We start from the raw sequence: 14,395 nt of genomic DNA on the forward strand, positions 1-14,395 counted from the left end.
ATAACTGTTCCTCATTCTGCTGAAGTTTTTTAAGGTTTGTAAAAAAAAATAAAATTGATATATGGAAATGAACAACAGGCTTGTTTACAGAGGGGGAAAGTTGAAAAAAGAAGAAAGATTAGGAGCTCCTGAGGAGAAATCTCCATAAACACAGTGTGTAATCAGTTTGTGTTATTCCTCACCACGCAGCACGCTATTTCTTGATCCATTATTCTTTCCAGGCGTGTGTGTGTGTGTGTGTGTGTGTGTGTGTGTAAAGGGGATCTGCCTCCTCTGAATGCAGCTGAGGGTCCAGGTGTCTTTTTCACATCACACTTGAAACTGAATTCATTGGGACTCAAGTGCTGCTGCTGCTGCTGCTGCTGCACCACCTCCACACACCACCAGCACCATCCACATGCTGGCATTCATCTATAACCAGAACCACAGTGAACCTACTGGCACATGCACTTGGGAGAGTGGGACTGCAGTGGTGGTGTTGTGTTGAATCAGCTTAGCACTTGAGATGAGGAGGCAGCTCTAAGGCTTCACATGGAGAGGGTCACTGACAGCGGCTGGTCCTGTTGGGATGATATATACGTGACGTCATGTGCACTTTGCGAAGCACGGCAGCTGCCCTGCATACAGAACTCAACTGTGCATGAAGTAATGTTGCCGTAGTTGTGTTTCCTGTATCATATTTAACATACAAAAATCCAAGTGGTGTCAATCTTCTTGTCTAACGCTCATCCAGAACATGAATTTACTTGCTTCCCCGAAATGTTGTACTATTGCTTTAATGTTTACATTTTGTTTTGGCATTTTTATTTTTTGTAATCTCAGGTATTTCTGATGGTGAGCTCAGCCTGGCTCAGTAAATAGATTTTTATGGCATCAGTAGCAGGTACTTACACAAGACACATGCTGTGTCTCAATTCACGTACCTCTATACTCAAAATTGTTTATTTGCGTGTCTAAGTGCATTCACATTTACAAGTATGGCAACATGCAGTGCACTGGGATTACCCAGATGGTGCACTTAATACGGTCAAAAATTGAGCATCTAACAGTGGACACGTCTTGCCCTCGACGTGGCTCCATGTGGAAGGGGAGGGACCACCAACGTATTTTCAAACTTGTGAAAACAGCGACCTAGAAAGGAGGACACATAGTAGGCAGCAGGGGGCACACGCAGGAAAATAAGGGCAGAAATTGTGGTCACATATTGCGAAAATCATTTCCCTCCACTTTGTCGAAATTAACGTACTACGGCAGTGAGTATACTGTGTACATGGTTTACTACATGTGAGTATGCTGACTGAAATATTTGATTTGAGACACAGTATATGTTTTGATACATAAATTAAAAAGAGAAAGAGTTCAACGTTTTTTTATTCAACCCACCATGCTTGATCAGCAAAATTAAGAGTAGCGTGAGGGAAATGTCAGTCAAACACAGTCTGGCCTCACTCAGTGCGTATCATGGACATGTGAGGACTGCAGTGAACAAGGTGGAGGCACCTCACCTACACCCTGGAGTCTATTATCATCACACCATTACCACTCAGCACTGCAATAAAACAAGCTGTGTTCAAATTATCACATCTTTAATAAAGTTTCTTTATCGTGACAGTGACCCCAGGTTAGGTTGTTAACTTGTTATGTGCAATTATTTTTATTGCTTTGTTTGTCATCGACTTATTTTCCTGTTCAACTTTCGCTTGTTCATCTGGTTTGTTTCACCTTGTCTGCCTAAAACTTCTAATCATACATTTGATTCAATTTACTTTTCATCTCATTATATTGCAATTAGTTTGTTTTGTTTATTTATGACTGTGTCGTGTTAATTAAGCAAATAAACAAATCAGATTCTCTTTGGCTGTTGCATCTTCCTGTTTCTTCTATATTACTTATTCAGGCTCCTCCGTATTGAGGTAAAGCACAGGATCACATGAGGAAGATACCGTGAACAGATTTAACAAGTAAAACCATGAGGTAACCAGAATATGTGAAGGAGCTCCAGGATCTAGCTTGTAGGAAAAACGGTCGTCTGAGGCTGGGCTAAATGCGTATTTGTCTTTGTGACCGTGACACAATGCCGCAGAGACAGACGCATTAATAGATTTATGCATTATTTAGTATGTTTACTAACTGTATACCAAAGCTGTAGCGAGTGCCCTCAGCAAGTGGTCTCTCACTGTCTCCACTGATACCAATTAGATTCTTTAACAAGCATTTAAACTCAACCTATCTTCCAGATGTGAGTTGGATGCATTCGGATAGACACACTCAGCTCACAGGAGACGACGTCTTGCTCGCCTACACTGGGAGAGTAATGGAGTACAACAGGTTGCCTCCAGGCTGCACTGAATCCATGTCTCAAACACACACTAAAAGGAAATCACTAAGAGTATGTAGAAACTCGGACAGAACCTCACAAACACACACATTTCACGCACATGCACGCCTCCCACACCGCATGGTTAATTAATTCTAATTTGAACGTCCGTGGCCTCACCTCCTACACTCATGCCTTCTGATGGTGCCTGGAGAAAACGTTACAGCATCTTCAGTGAGCGAGAAAGGCAGCAAGACTGAAGCAAAACCCATGAATGTGAAAGTAAGCAATGTCTGAGTGAGCTGACGTGATGGAGGGTGACACAGCGGTCCTGAGCGACAGCTACAGGACTCGTGGCCCAAACGACCGGCAGCCAGAGGTGGTGGAATTAAATCTTGAGGATTTTTAATATCAGGAAATCGTGTAAAACTACGTCAGTAAAAAGCAAAAAGCAGAGACACACTGGGACTAGGGTATGATATCTGATGCCGTTACAAGAGATGTGACAAGGGCTCCAACCACGTCTGCACAGAGCGCCATCTCACAGCTGCTTAGGAAGAAGATTTATGTCACTTCCTTTTACCAGAGAGGAGTTGGGACTGAAATCAGAATGGCATCTGGGCAACAATTGTCCACACAATTTATGCTGCTGTGCTTCAGCGCTGATTTACAGTGAGTGGAATTTTTTAAAGCCAAATCAAGTAGCAGTATGACTTTCAGAAAGTGAGGTGAAAAGAGAAGGAATGGCGGTTTAGTATTGAACTGATGATTGATTTGCTGTTTTGTGTAATAATTAACTCTGAACACCGAACGTTAAGCAACAATGCTGTTTGTAAAAACATGTCGGTACTGGGCAGGATTAAGTTTCAAAAAGCTAGCTCATGCAAAATAGTTACATATCAACATGATTTGTAAGATATAGTTACATTTGGGCAAATTGCTCTATTTGTAGGTTTTGCTATTGCTACATAGCTAACATTAGCATTAACAGATGTTTACCTACCTGTAAACAACGTTGTGAGTTCAGCGTCAAACTTTATTTGCTTACTCACCAAGAACTGTCTCCAGAGGTGGAAAGCAAAGCCAATGTCTTGTCTCTATCACGTCTTTTCCCCCTCTGAAGCTAGCATGCTAACCAGCTAGCCCCGGCCCATCTCGTCACTTTGCAACTCGCTGTAGCCTTCAATCTGCCCTGAAGACGTAGAGCTTTTCAGAGGGGGTATTATAACCTCTGGTATTATGCAGACAATGATGGCTGAGGCTCTTGGCAAACAACAATCACTACCACCCGCTCCCGACAAGAAACCATTGGCGACAGAGAAAACGTACAAGTAGCCCCTTAAAAATGACTTTTTTTGGGTTTTTTTTTTTTTTTTTTTTTTTGCTCCAGTGATTGCGAAGTCTGCTCGTTGGTTGTCAGACTTAAAGTCTCCTACAGACATTCATGGTTCCCCAGAGGATAATTAATTTAATTTTATTTCTTGACTTTTCGTGTAGCACCGCCATGACTTTCATATTTCTGCTTTTTAGCAAAATGTCTCTGTCACTGTTGGATGAATTTGACACAGACATTCATGTTCCTCTCAAGATGAACTGTAATCACTTTGGTGATCCCTTAACTTTTCATCCAGTGCCATCATCAGGTCAAAATGTTAATTTGTTCAATACTTTGGTGTATGACCAGCAAAACCAATGACGTTCCTATCAGCATGAATATCATGCAGAAACTCTGACCCTGATCTGACCTTCCAAAACAGTCACAAATCACTGCTGAAAAACCCCCAAGAAACGTTGGTTTTATGATGTTGCAATGCCATAAGATTTGGCTGGGTTTAAAAACACAACTTAGTTAGGTGTACAGAGAGATCATGGTTTGGGTTAAAATGAGCACTTCATTAAGGCTTGGGGACCTTTATCACGTCACCATGGTTACAACAACAAACACATGGTTAAAGTCAGGGAATGATCCTGTTCATGGTTAAGAGAAACCACACTCCCACCTACCACTCACATGTGGTAGGTGGGAAATGAGAAGTATAAGTCCCACAATTTTAACAACCTTTGAAGCTTGTTAAAATTGTCTGCGTCCACACCATCAGACCGACACATTTACAGCATATACAGAATATTTTCTATCAGCTTGGTCCAGGTTTTCACAGTGAGTTATAAACGTTTTACACAAATATATGTACATAATTGAATGTCTATATATGAAATATATGTGCATATAAAATAAAACATATATGTAAAAAAAATATATATTAAACCATTGAACCATTTCATATATTGATATACAGTATATGTATAGCCCATACAAATATATATGTGTATGTATATATGCTTATGTTGTAGACATATGTTATGTAAATATGTATCCATCTCAAACCCTTTTGGTATATGTTGATATTATATACAGATAAACGTGTTTACAATTAATGAAAAAACACATATTAACATATTGAATTTTTATATGTATGTTGCATTTATGAAATAAATATATATCATTAATATATATGGTTACAACATGTTATACAATATAAAATTTCATCATATGGATATTTTTAATACATGTACATATACACATTTTACAATGGATATTTCATATATTTTGTATGTTGTTAAACTTATATATTAATATATCCAGAGGATGAATATTTGTGATAATAATATATATGCCCTTCTAGGTGACAAACAACATCACTCTTGATTATATGGATATGCCATATAGTACATTTTTATCGGTCCATTCAGTGGAAATATCCTGTCTCATTCATTATTTAATGCATATTAATTCAGACTGACACAGTTGGTCTCTCCACTAGAATTTAACGTCAGGTTTGGTTGGTCTGAGTTTTGGCTGCACAGAGTGAGTTAGCGATGACTGACCCACAAGAACAGCTTCAGAGCTGTCACTCATTCATCTCTGCTGCTTAGACAGCAGCAGTAAAAAGGTGTGTGTATTCCTCCTCTATGACTCCCCTGTGGACATTAACTTTAGTTAACAGCCTCACTGATGCTACATTATCTCAGCAGGTAAAAACAGCTCCGGCACCGTGACGGAGATCCTGATCCTGTCACGCAACAAAGGGGCTGTCAGCCTCATTAATAAAAACCATTAACTCACAACAGCTTATCAATGGCTATGGACCCAGGCTGATTGATTTGCTACACCTGTGTGATCGATGAGCTGGGTTAATCCTGCGTGGTTAAAGAAAGGGGTGGGGGATGGGGAGGGCAGGGTAGGGGGTGAGAGACAGGAGAAAGGTGGTGGAGATGTCTCACTCCAAAATTCTCCTCTGTGTCTGCCCACTTTTTAAGTGTGAACATCTGCTGACATGTAATACATGTGTGGGTGTGTACAAATACACACACCCACACATGCCTGACCACACTGCCGCCCTCCCCGTCAGCACCCACCCACACACACACACACACACACACACACCCTCCTCATAGCAGCAGCTCAAGTGTGGATTATTCTACAAGGATACTGATTAAAATATGTTTATATCCACTAAAAATAACACACTTATCAATATTTTCAAGCTATTCGTCTGATCCAGATGATTAACTGTCATTTATGCAGCACACAGACACACACTCTGTTGCACACACACAACACATAATGCACGTCAGCCAGGCAGCTCCTGATGTTAAATTTTATGATGAGCAAACAGACGATAAAGCTGAAGCATGCAGTTGAATTGTTGAGGTTGTAACAAACACACTCATATTAGTCTGACAAACACACCGAGGAATACACAGGATGTACACTGAGGCGACACACACACACACACACACACACACACACACACAGAGCGCGGGGAGTATAAAAGGGACATCCTTCCCACTCAGCAGAGAAGTGCTCTCCTCACTCTCACACACTTCTCTAACACGCTGAACCTCTTTTCTCAAGGTAAGACAACCACTTTTTCTTTTTCATTATTTAATCAACAAGAAATTTTGCATTTTGGTGAGATGATTTTTTTTATAGTGTAAAAATGTTTTCTTCTTCTTCATGTAATTTAAAACACGCAGGCAATTTTATTAAAAACATGTTGAAGGAAAATGATTTCCATTTTGCCATGAGTTTTCTTAACTTATAAAATCAATATTCATGTGAATGCATCACATTTGGTGTGTTTATTGATGAATTAGAAGCTTCCGCTAAAAAAATTAATTGACTTGCTTTACTTTCTTTCCTTCTATTTAAAGAATTTATTTCCAGCGATGAGCCCTGAGAGCAAAAAGGAAATGAGAAATTTTTTCTGCGTTAAAAATAAGGTCGACCTGACCTGCTGAAAATAGTGCTCAGGATGTGAAGATCCAGCTGTCTCCAGTTGACAAAGCTGTTGTGCTGTGCGCGCTGTGCCCCTGGATGACAGTGTGAATATGCTGTTCTGATTCAGGCGCCTTTTTGGTGCAGTCAGTGATTATTAACTGTGAGGGAGCAGTTGTCTGGCAGATGGCAGAGATGCTCTCAGTTGTAGTTTCACACAAAATGCCTGCTGTAAACCCAGACTGGACTGTATCTCAGATTCCTCCCTGTTAAACTTTCCCTGTGTGTTGCCCTCTCTTTTCTGTGTGTCTCTGTGTGTCTGTGTGTGTGTGTGTGTGTGTTTCAGATGACTGCAGGGCTGTGTGTGTGTGTCGTGCTGGCAGTCCTGTGTACGAGCTGTTTGGGGCTCCCCTTCTCCTCTCAGCCCCTCGACGAGGGCCAGCGCTCCGTCTCCGCTCCCTCTGAAGGTACAGCCTGCAGCAAACACATGCGCTAATATCACTGTGACTTTTCATATCTGACCCCTGTCCTTGTGTGTGTTGAGTAGCTCTCCTTGATGCTGACACCCACACCTTGGGAGAGCCCCAGCCCCGACACAGCCGCTCTGCCCCCCAGCTGAAAGCTCTTCCTCTGGCTGAGGAGGATGGAGACTCCCGGGCCAACCTCAGTGAGCTGCTGGCAAGACTCATCTCCTCCAGGAAAGGTGTGTGTGGGCTTGTGTTTCTGTGGATCTGTGTTAGCTTGCTTGTGTTTGGAAGTCATCGTTGCTATGCCTGGAAACTCTTGAAGCAATGAGTGTGCGAGTTTATCAAGAAAACATCTTTATAAAGAACAATATTTACAACAAAGATTCATTTTCTGAGACAAGTGCTTTTCCCTGCCATTCTCCTCCTCCCCTCAGTCCAGCTAATGACTGGAATCAGTGCACAGGCAGCTTTGTAAAATGAATTAGTGGCTCTGAAAAGCTTTTGTGGTTTGAAAGAGCGTGTATTAGTGTTCGCAGCCTTCCGGCCATTCTCTTTGTACCATCTTATTTCACTTTTTTCTCCCTGTCCGACTCCCCAGGCGCTTAAATCTTTTTTTTTTCCTCTTCAACACAGAGAAAACAAAACCTCGACCCTGTCAGAGCTCCTCATGTTCAGGGCTCTGATCGTTCTGGCTCTGTGACAGGACGAAGAGAATATCTGGGCATTCACAGTTCTCAACACACACACTTACACACACAATCTGTCAGGATTTGCATTTTTTGCTTGGCTTCCCGCTACTGAAACTGACTCCTTGTGCGTGTAGCAGTCTATCAGACTTTACAAACGTTTTCACAGAGCTAGAGACAGTCCGTAACATGGGATCAAAGAAAGAGACGCTGACTGCTCTGGGGAAATATCTTCTACATCTTTAGTGAGCAAGTTACAAATCAGAGTGAGTCATTTTCAGGATTTATTCACTGCCAACAGACTGGGAAAATAGGTGAGATATTTCTTGACACATCCATACACAAATATGTATCAGAAGTGAAGCTGCATTTTTACATCTTGATGCTATAAAGTTGATACGTTGCTGTTCAAATCCTCAGTTCAAGACAGAAAAATATGAAACAGAAACTGTTCAATGAGACAGCAAAGTGTATAAAATGTCAAAGGTCACGCTGACTGAATGTGTAATACCTTAGGGATAGTGTGTGTGTGAGTGTGTGTGTGTGTGTGTGTGTGTGTGTGTGTGTGTGTGTGTGTGGGGTGTCTAGGTGCTTGTGTGCTTGCTGTTCACTTGCATGTTTCAGTGTAGGAGGTGTCGTTGTCGAGCCTTCTGCAGCCAATCTTTCTCAGCACACCAGGGAACTGAAGCACTGTGTTTATGTGTGTGTTTGTGTGTGTTTGTGTGTGTGTGTGTGTGTGTGTGTGTTGCGTAGGAGGTGTGGGTGGAGAGAAAACAGCATCTCTGTGAGCATTGATTACCAGACGGATAGCAGCAGCGATCCTGCTTCTCCTCACTTGGAATAAAAAAATCAGAGAACCAGCGATGTTTTACACGACTGGGGGTCAATGTGTTTGTAGGGGGTAAAACGAGGGAACATTGAGGCGAATAAACACACACATTTGTGCACACATACACACAAATGTACAGGCATGGACACGCAGAGGAAGAGAGGGTAATTGTTAGTTGTCAGCCTAAAGTCCAGCTGCTGTTGGATCATCCTCTTCGTTATGGTGTTGTGTGCGTGTCTTTGTGTGTGTCTGTGTGTGTGGGATGTAGGTGAGTGACTGAGAAAGAGAGGACAGATCCATTAGTGGGCAATTAAAGTGTCACCAGGCGAACCAGCTTGACAGCAAAAAAAAAAAAAAAAATTAACTAAATCAAATCTAAATGACAGAAATTTTAAAACTGAAAATCATCACAGCAACGAAACATCATCAGTCAACTGTGGAGGCTCAAGTTTCTAATATAGCGAGGCCTTTTTCCTCTGGAGGGCATCGACACTGAATTGTGAAAAGAATAATTTGATAATGAACTGAACTAACTTCTAAATGTTTCCGCTAAAAGTTGGAAAAGTGATGAAAATTTTTGTTATTAAAAGCATCAGTCACTAAAACTACATCTCAGTGCAGGAAGAAACAATCAGCTGCTGAGCTTGTGAGAGCATTGTTTGTGTCCAATTCCACCAGAAACAGCCACATTACAGCTGATTTGATATTTCCAATGGAGCAATCATCGCTTTAGTTATGAAGGAGTGTAAATGAATCCATTCATCTCTGTCTGACTGTATCACAGAGTCAAAATCAGAGTATTCGAAACTATTTTTCTCCAACTGTCTGTGCAGAAACAACAAAAAAGTAGGATCCCAGTCCAGGGAAGTTTTCAGCCTCTCTCATGCTGTCCTCTCTCTCCTCTGCTCCTCCTCCGCCCACTCCTCCTCCTCCTCCTACTCATCCTACCCAGGTTCTGTGCGCAGAAACTCCACGGCAAACAACAGAGGCAGCGGACTGAGTGCCAACCACCGGATAGCAGACAGAGATTACTTGGGCTGGATGGATTTTGGCCGCCGCAGCGCAGAGGAGTACGAGTACTCCTCGTAAAAAGGGAAGTCACGGCTCATACTCCCTCCGTACGGCCACACGAGAAAAAGAAGAAAAAAAAACCCATGCAAGCTGGCTCCTCACTGTCTCACAATATAAAAATCTATTTATGATGTATTTGTTGTACATTTGTTTGTAAAACTGTAATAATGCAATATACATATGCCAAATTTTGCAGAAAAGCTCTCACTGTCCAAGGTTTGTTTGTTTCTGGTGTTCTCTGGTTTTCTTTCTCATTTTTTGGGTGGAAAGGACTGGGATGGTGTCAGGGTCTGTGTAGACTAACTGAACTGAATAAAGATTGAAAATATCACTGTCTGCACATTAATTATTAAAATATGATGCATGCTACTTAAATTAGACTCATTAACATTCATTAGGTGCATTCATACAGTAAACTGTGGATTATCTGTGGCACTAGCAGAAACGTGCATTAGCATTATGCATCATGAACCTTCATGTATCACAAAACAGAGTAGAGACAGCATGAACAGGTACTAATACTCATTGCATATGGAAAAGAACACATGCAACTGCTGTAAGTTATTTTGGTGATAGAGTGTGATGCCAAAGGCCCTCTGAATAAAAGCAGATATAAAATGATCCTTAAACAGTTTATTAAATCCTTAATTTCCCCCAGATTTGACCAAGAGTTATATATTATGTTCCAAAACCAGAGTCATATCTTGAATTGCAAATTTCATTTCATTTCATTTCTGTCTGGCACAGTCTTAAAATACAAATATAAATATAATGCAATAAAACACTAAATAAATCCGGCCCACATGTTTTCTTCTGACCCAGTACACATCTGGTTCCACAGCCTGAATCTGGCCTGTATGCAACATGTTTTTCAAATGCTATTTCCACATCTGGACCAATTCTGGCACGCACACAAAAAATCTAGCAGCTTTCAGACAATACCAAAGAATCTGCCCAGGATATGGGCCAGACTCGGGCCGAGGACCCAGGCATATGTTGGGCCAGAAGTTTTATTTTGCTACCTGGGATCTAATTCTCTATTGGCTCATCTAAAATGTCTCAGAGAATGAGGGATTTAGTTTTATCTTGTCTGACAATAGGGGTACATTAAACAATTTTAATTTAATAATTTAATTTAATATACAGCTAAGGAGCACAGTGATATTGTGGTATAAAACAACTTTTCTATACACTTACACTAAAATTTCAATTACTGGAAAACATATTGCTTTAAACAAGACAGTGTCTTGTGTCAATATGGAAGGAAACTGCTCTCACTGTCACCTGCCCAGAAATCTTTAATGTGTTACCACATGTAGCTCTGAACCGAAATGTTAGTTAATTTAACTTATGAATATCTCAAAGCCAAATATTTTCTGGAGTTTGATATAGTGTTAAAGTTGCAGAATGGCTAAAAATAGACAAACGTAAAGAATAAGTCTTGATTTTAATCTGCTTAAGTATTGTTTGAAAAAGAAAATGACAAATATGTGCTGGGTAGATGTGATAATTACAGATAAGACTTCAGTCTGTCTGCAGAGCCATGAGTAAAGAGTCCCATGGGATGTGTCATTTAACTATTATCCTCTGACAGGTTGATTTCTTTTATATTCAATGATACATGTCATAGATTAAATGTATTGAAATAAAAATTACTGTCATCTCACTGTTATTCAGGTGTGTTGATTCTGCAGTGTCAAAGGTCAGAGTCTTTGCCTGATGCAAAACGAAGAAAGCTAAATCATCCACATGAGAAAACATTTCTGGCCGATGCTGCATATTTAATTAATAATGCTGGCTTTAGACTGTGAGGAATGTAAAGGGAAAAATGCCTGATGCTAAGGAAAAAGGGTTAGCATGCAGCCGCACAGAGGAGATGAAAGTCAGTGAATGCGACATTCAGGGAGCGGGCCAGGGAAACATTTGAGAGTATCTTCTCTTCTCAACTGAGAGATCATTATGAGCTCTAAAGTTAGTGCTAAACACTGAACTGGTTTAAAGCGTTTGGAGGAACTGATATCGACTAAATTATTAAAGAAGCCTCAAAATGAATCCTAATAATTGCTTTTGCCTCCAACACAGAGACGATAACAGTCTCTAGAAAGCCCAGTATATTTGGGTGTTATGAAGAAATGTGTGCTATGAGCAAATTTGTGATTAAACTTGTTTGGGCAAAGAGAGAAGAAGAGATTCAATGATACTCTATTGATGATATCATTAGAGCTCACTTGACATTTTCATTTTGAAATCGTCTTAAAAGCAGAAAATCTGCTAAGATGGACCTGTCGAAGGTATCAGTGACGGAAAGAGGTGGAAGCCACAGTGGTGGTGAATTGTAATGAAGCAGTCCATTATGCTGCTCCTGGACCTGGTGTTAAGTGAAAGATGTGTCTCTGTGAGTCAGAGGTGGAGAGAGGAATCGATGAACAAAGCAGGCTCTGTGAATTATTCAGAGAAGTGGTTTGGGATGCCCTGGGGGAAAGAGAAGGGTTTGCTGTGTGTTTATATGTTTGTGTGTGTGTGTGCTGTGCATTGAAGACACTGGCTTGGACTGAGGTCAGGCTTGAATTAGAAATGTACAAAGACTTGAGATTCTGATAGGGCCATGGGAATAGACTCAAACTTTCTGTTTAAAGAGCAGAGGCCTAAAGACTTCAGAGTTGAAAGCCCTGGGAAAAGTTCAAAGACTGCCAGCAAATGTCTCCACTGTGTGTGTGTATCGGCACATATGTGCATTACGTGTCGATGTGGACATGTGCTGGGAGTGGCAATCATGCAGAAAAAGGGCAAAAGGCAAACACATATGTAGCCTCCACCGTCTCACATTGAGTGATTCGAGTGCTCATACATGCATAAGTGCTCTGGTTTTGTGTCCTAATGGGCGAAGCCACACACTCATGAAAGGAACATGAGCTCCAAGCATGTAGCTGTGATGAAGATCCAGTCACAGTGATAAGCAGATGGTCCGAGCTCTTCCTGAAACTGGCTGAACACACTGTCTTTCATTCTCCGTCCAGTCTGTCTGCAGATTTTCCTTTCTTTAACTGCAGATTTAGTTGAGTCAAAGGCGTTTTACTGGCAACTGAAACAGAAGAACTTATGGTAAAAGCAGGAAACGAGAGTTCCTATCTTTGATGATCTAAAGTGGACTCGATAAAGCCTGTAAATCCAGGCCCACAATATGTAGATTCATCTGGCAGCCACGACTACACAACACAACAGCAAACATTTCAAACACAGCGATGCAGGAAACTGATGAATTTAAATACATTTACTCATTTTCTTGCTGAGAGTTACATAAAAAGCTTGTTCTCACTCACACATTTGTACAGTGAATATGAAGCTACCATCAGCAGCCACTTAGCTTAACTAGAGCTAGCTTACCAAGAATGCTAACAGTCAACTTTACAGTTGACAAGAGGAAGCTGCTGCCTTCACAAACTGGATGACAATGAAGCTGATATTACATATATTTTGGTTAAAGGACCTAATTAACTACCAGATGTGATGGGTAGACTGCACAGGATACACCTCCCAACAAGCTGTAAACCATGCTGTGATTGAGAATATTCGTAATCCAGCAGGTGAAAAGTCGAAATAGATCTGTGAACAAAACCACACCCCACCGCCACACTAGGGTCTAAATGCTAACGCTAACAGGCTCACAATGATGGTGCTAATATGCTGCTGTTTAGCAGATTATGTTTACCATGTTCACCATCTTAGCTTAGCATGTTAACATGCTATCATCATCAATCTACTGATCGTTTCCAGACTGTACAGAACTCTGCTGCCAGGCTTTTAACGAGAACCACAAGACGTGACCACATCACTCCTGTTTTAACCTCTCTGCCGTCTCTGGCTCCCACTATGTTTTAGAATAGATTTTAAGATTTTATTGATTACTTTTAAAGCTCTCCACGGTGTCTCTCCCGGTTACATTTCAGACCTCTTAGTTCCTTACATGCCAGTACGCTCCTTGAGAGCCTCGGGAAATGTCCTCTGACTGTCCCAGAGGCCCGGCTGAAAACGAAAGGGCCCCGAGGCTCTGGAACAATCTGCCCAAGGAAATCAGGTTGGCAGAAACCATGATCTCCTTGAAGTCCCTTCTTCAACATAGTTTTATCAGAGAGCTTTTCCTGGTTTTACCTTTACCCTTTTTGTTTGAAGTGTTTTATTTCTCTTAAAATGACTCTGTGCTGTTTTTTATGCTCCTGATTGTTTAAATTGTTCTCTGTGCTTTGAAATGTATGGATTTCACTTTTTCTATTTTATTTCTGCCTTTGTTAAGCACTTTGTAACTGAAAAGTGATCGATAAATAAGATTATTACTATTATTATTATCATTTGCTAATTAGCACCAAACACACCTGAGGATGGTGGGAATTACCACCTCAGGTCATAAATCACAGTATTCAACCTGAGGTGATCTTGTGAAAGCCCACAAATGTCAACCTCACGTGTAGTGCTAGAAGAGAATGTCTGTGCGAAAATTTGTGCCAATCTATTTGACAGATATTTCACTGGGTAAGTGCAGACTTTCTGTTCAACAACATACTGTGTTGTAGTACATCAGTGGTATACTGTCATTTCTGTGCTCAGAGGAAAAAGAGTGGTCGGTGTTTGATTTGATATTGTGATAAATAAGATTATGAAAATGTTATTCTAAGGGGACAAATATCCAACATGGAAGACATCAGTGACGTTAGTTGGATTTCATTTCTTCTAATTATACTGCCCGGCTGC

At 40.9% G+C, this 14,395-nt stretch overlaps 1 protein-coding gene across 1 annotated transcript; it reads left to right on the forward strand.

The window, feature by feature from the left end:
* The first annotated feature begins 6,098 nt into the window (after positions 1–6,098).
* LOC139633928 (cholecystokinin-like) lies at positions 6,099–9,980 on the forward strand. The gene is made up of 4 exons (XM_071500018.1): positions 6,099–6,233; positions 6,943–7,063; positions 7,144–7,299; positions 9,531–9,980. Exons 2-4 carry the CDS (start codon positions 6,943–6,945, stop codon positions 9,665–9,667), a joined length of 414 nt encoding a protein of 137 aa, XP_071356119.1. The 5' UTR covers positions 6,099–6,233; the 3' UTR covers positions 9,668–9,980.
* Positions 9,981–14,395: the final 4,415 nt, after the last annotated feature.

The sequence above is a fragment of the Trachinotus anak genome, unplaced genomic scaffold (genome assembly GCF_046630095.1).
Source record: "Trachinotus anak isolate AG129_WGS33_773 ecotype Australia unplaced genomic scaffold, CSIRO_AGI_Tana_v1 ptg000016l, whole genome shotgun sequence".
Classification (NCBI taxonomy): domain Eukaryota; kingdom Metazoa; phylum Chordata; class Actinopteri; order Carangiformes; family Carangidae; genus Trachinotus; species Trachinotus anak.

Coding starts and splice junctions, on each gene's coding strand:
- LOC139633928 (XM_071500018.1), top strand. CDS start 6,943: ATGACTGCAGGGCTGTGTGTGTGTGTCGTGCTGGCAGTCCTGTGTACG. Junction 7,064..7,143: donor CGTCTCCGCTCCCTCTGAAG/GTACAGCCTGCA, acceptor TGTGTTGAGTAG/CTCTCCTTGATGCTGACACC. Junction 7,300..9,530: donor ACTCATCTCCTCCAGGAAAG/GTGTGTGTGGGC, acceptor CATCCTACCCAG/GTTCTGTGCGCAGAAACTCC.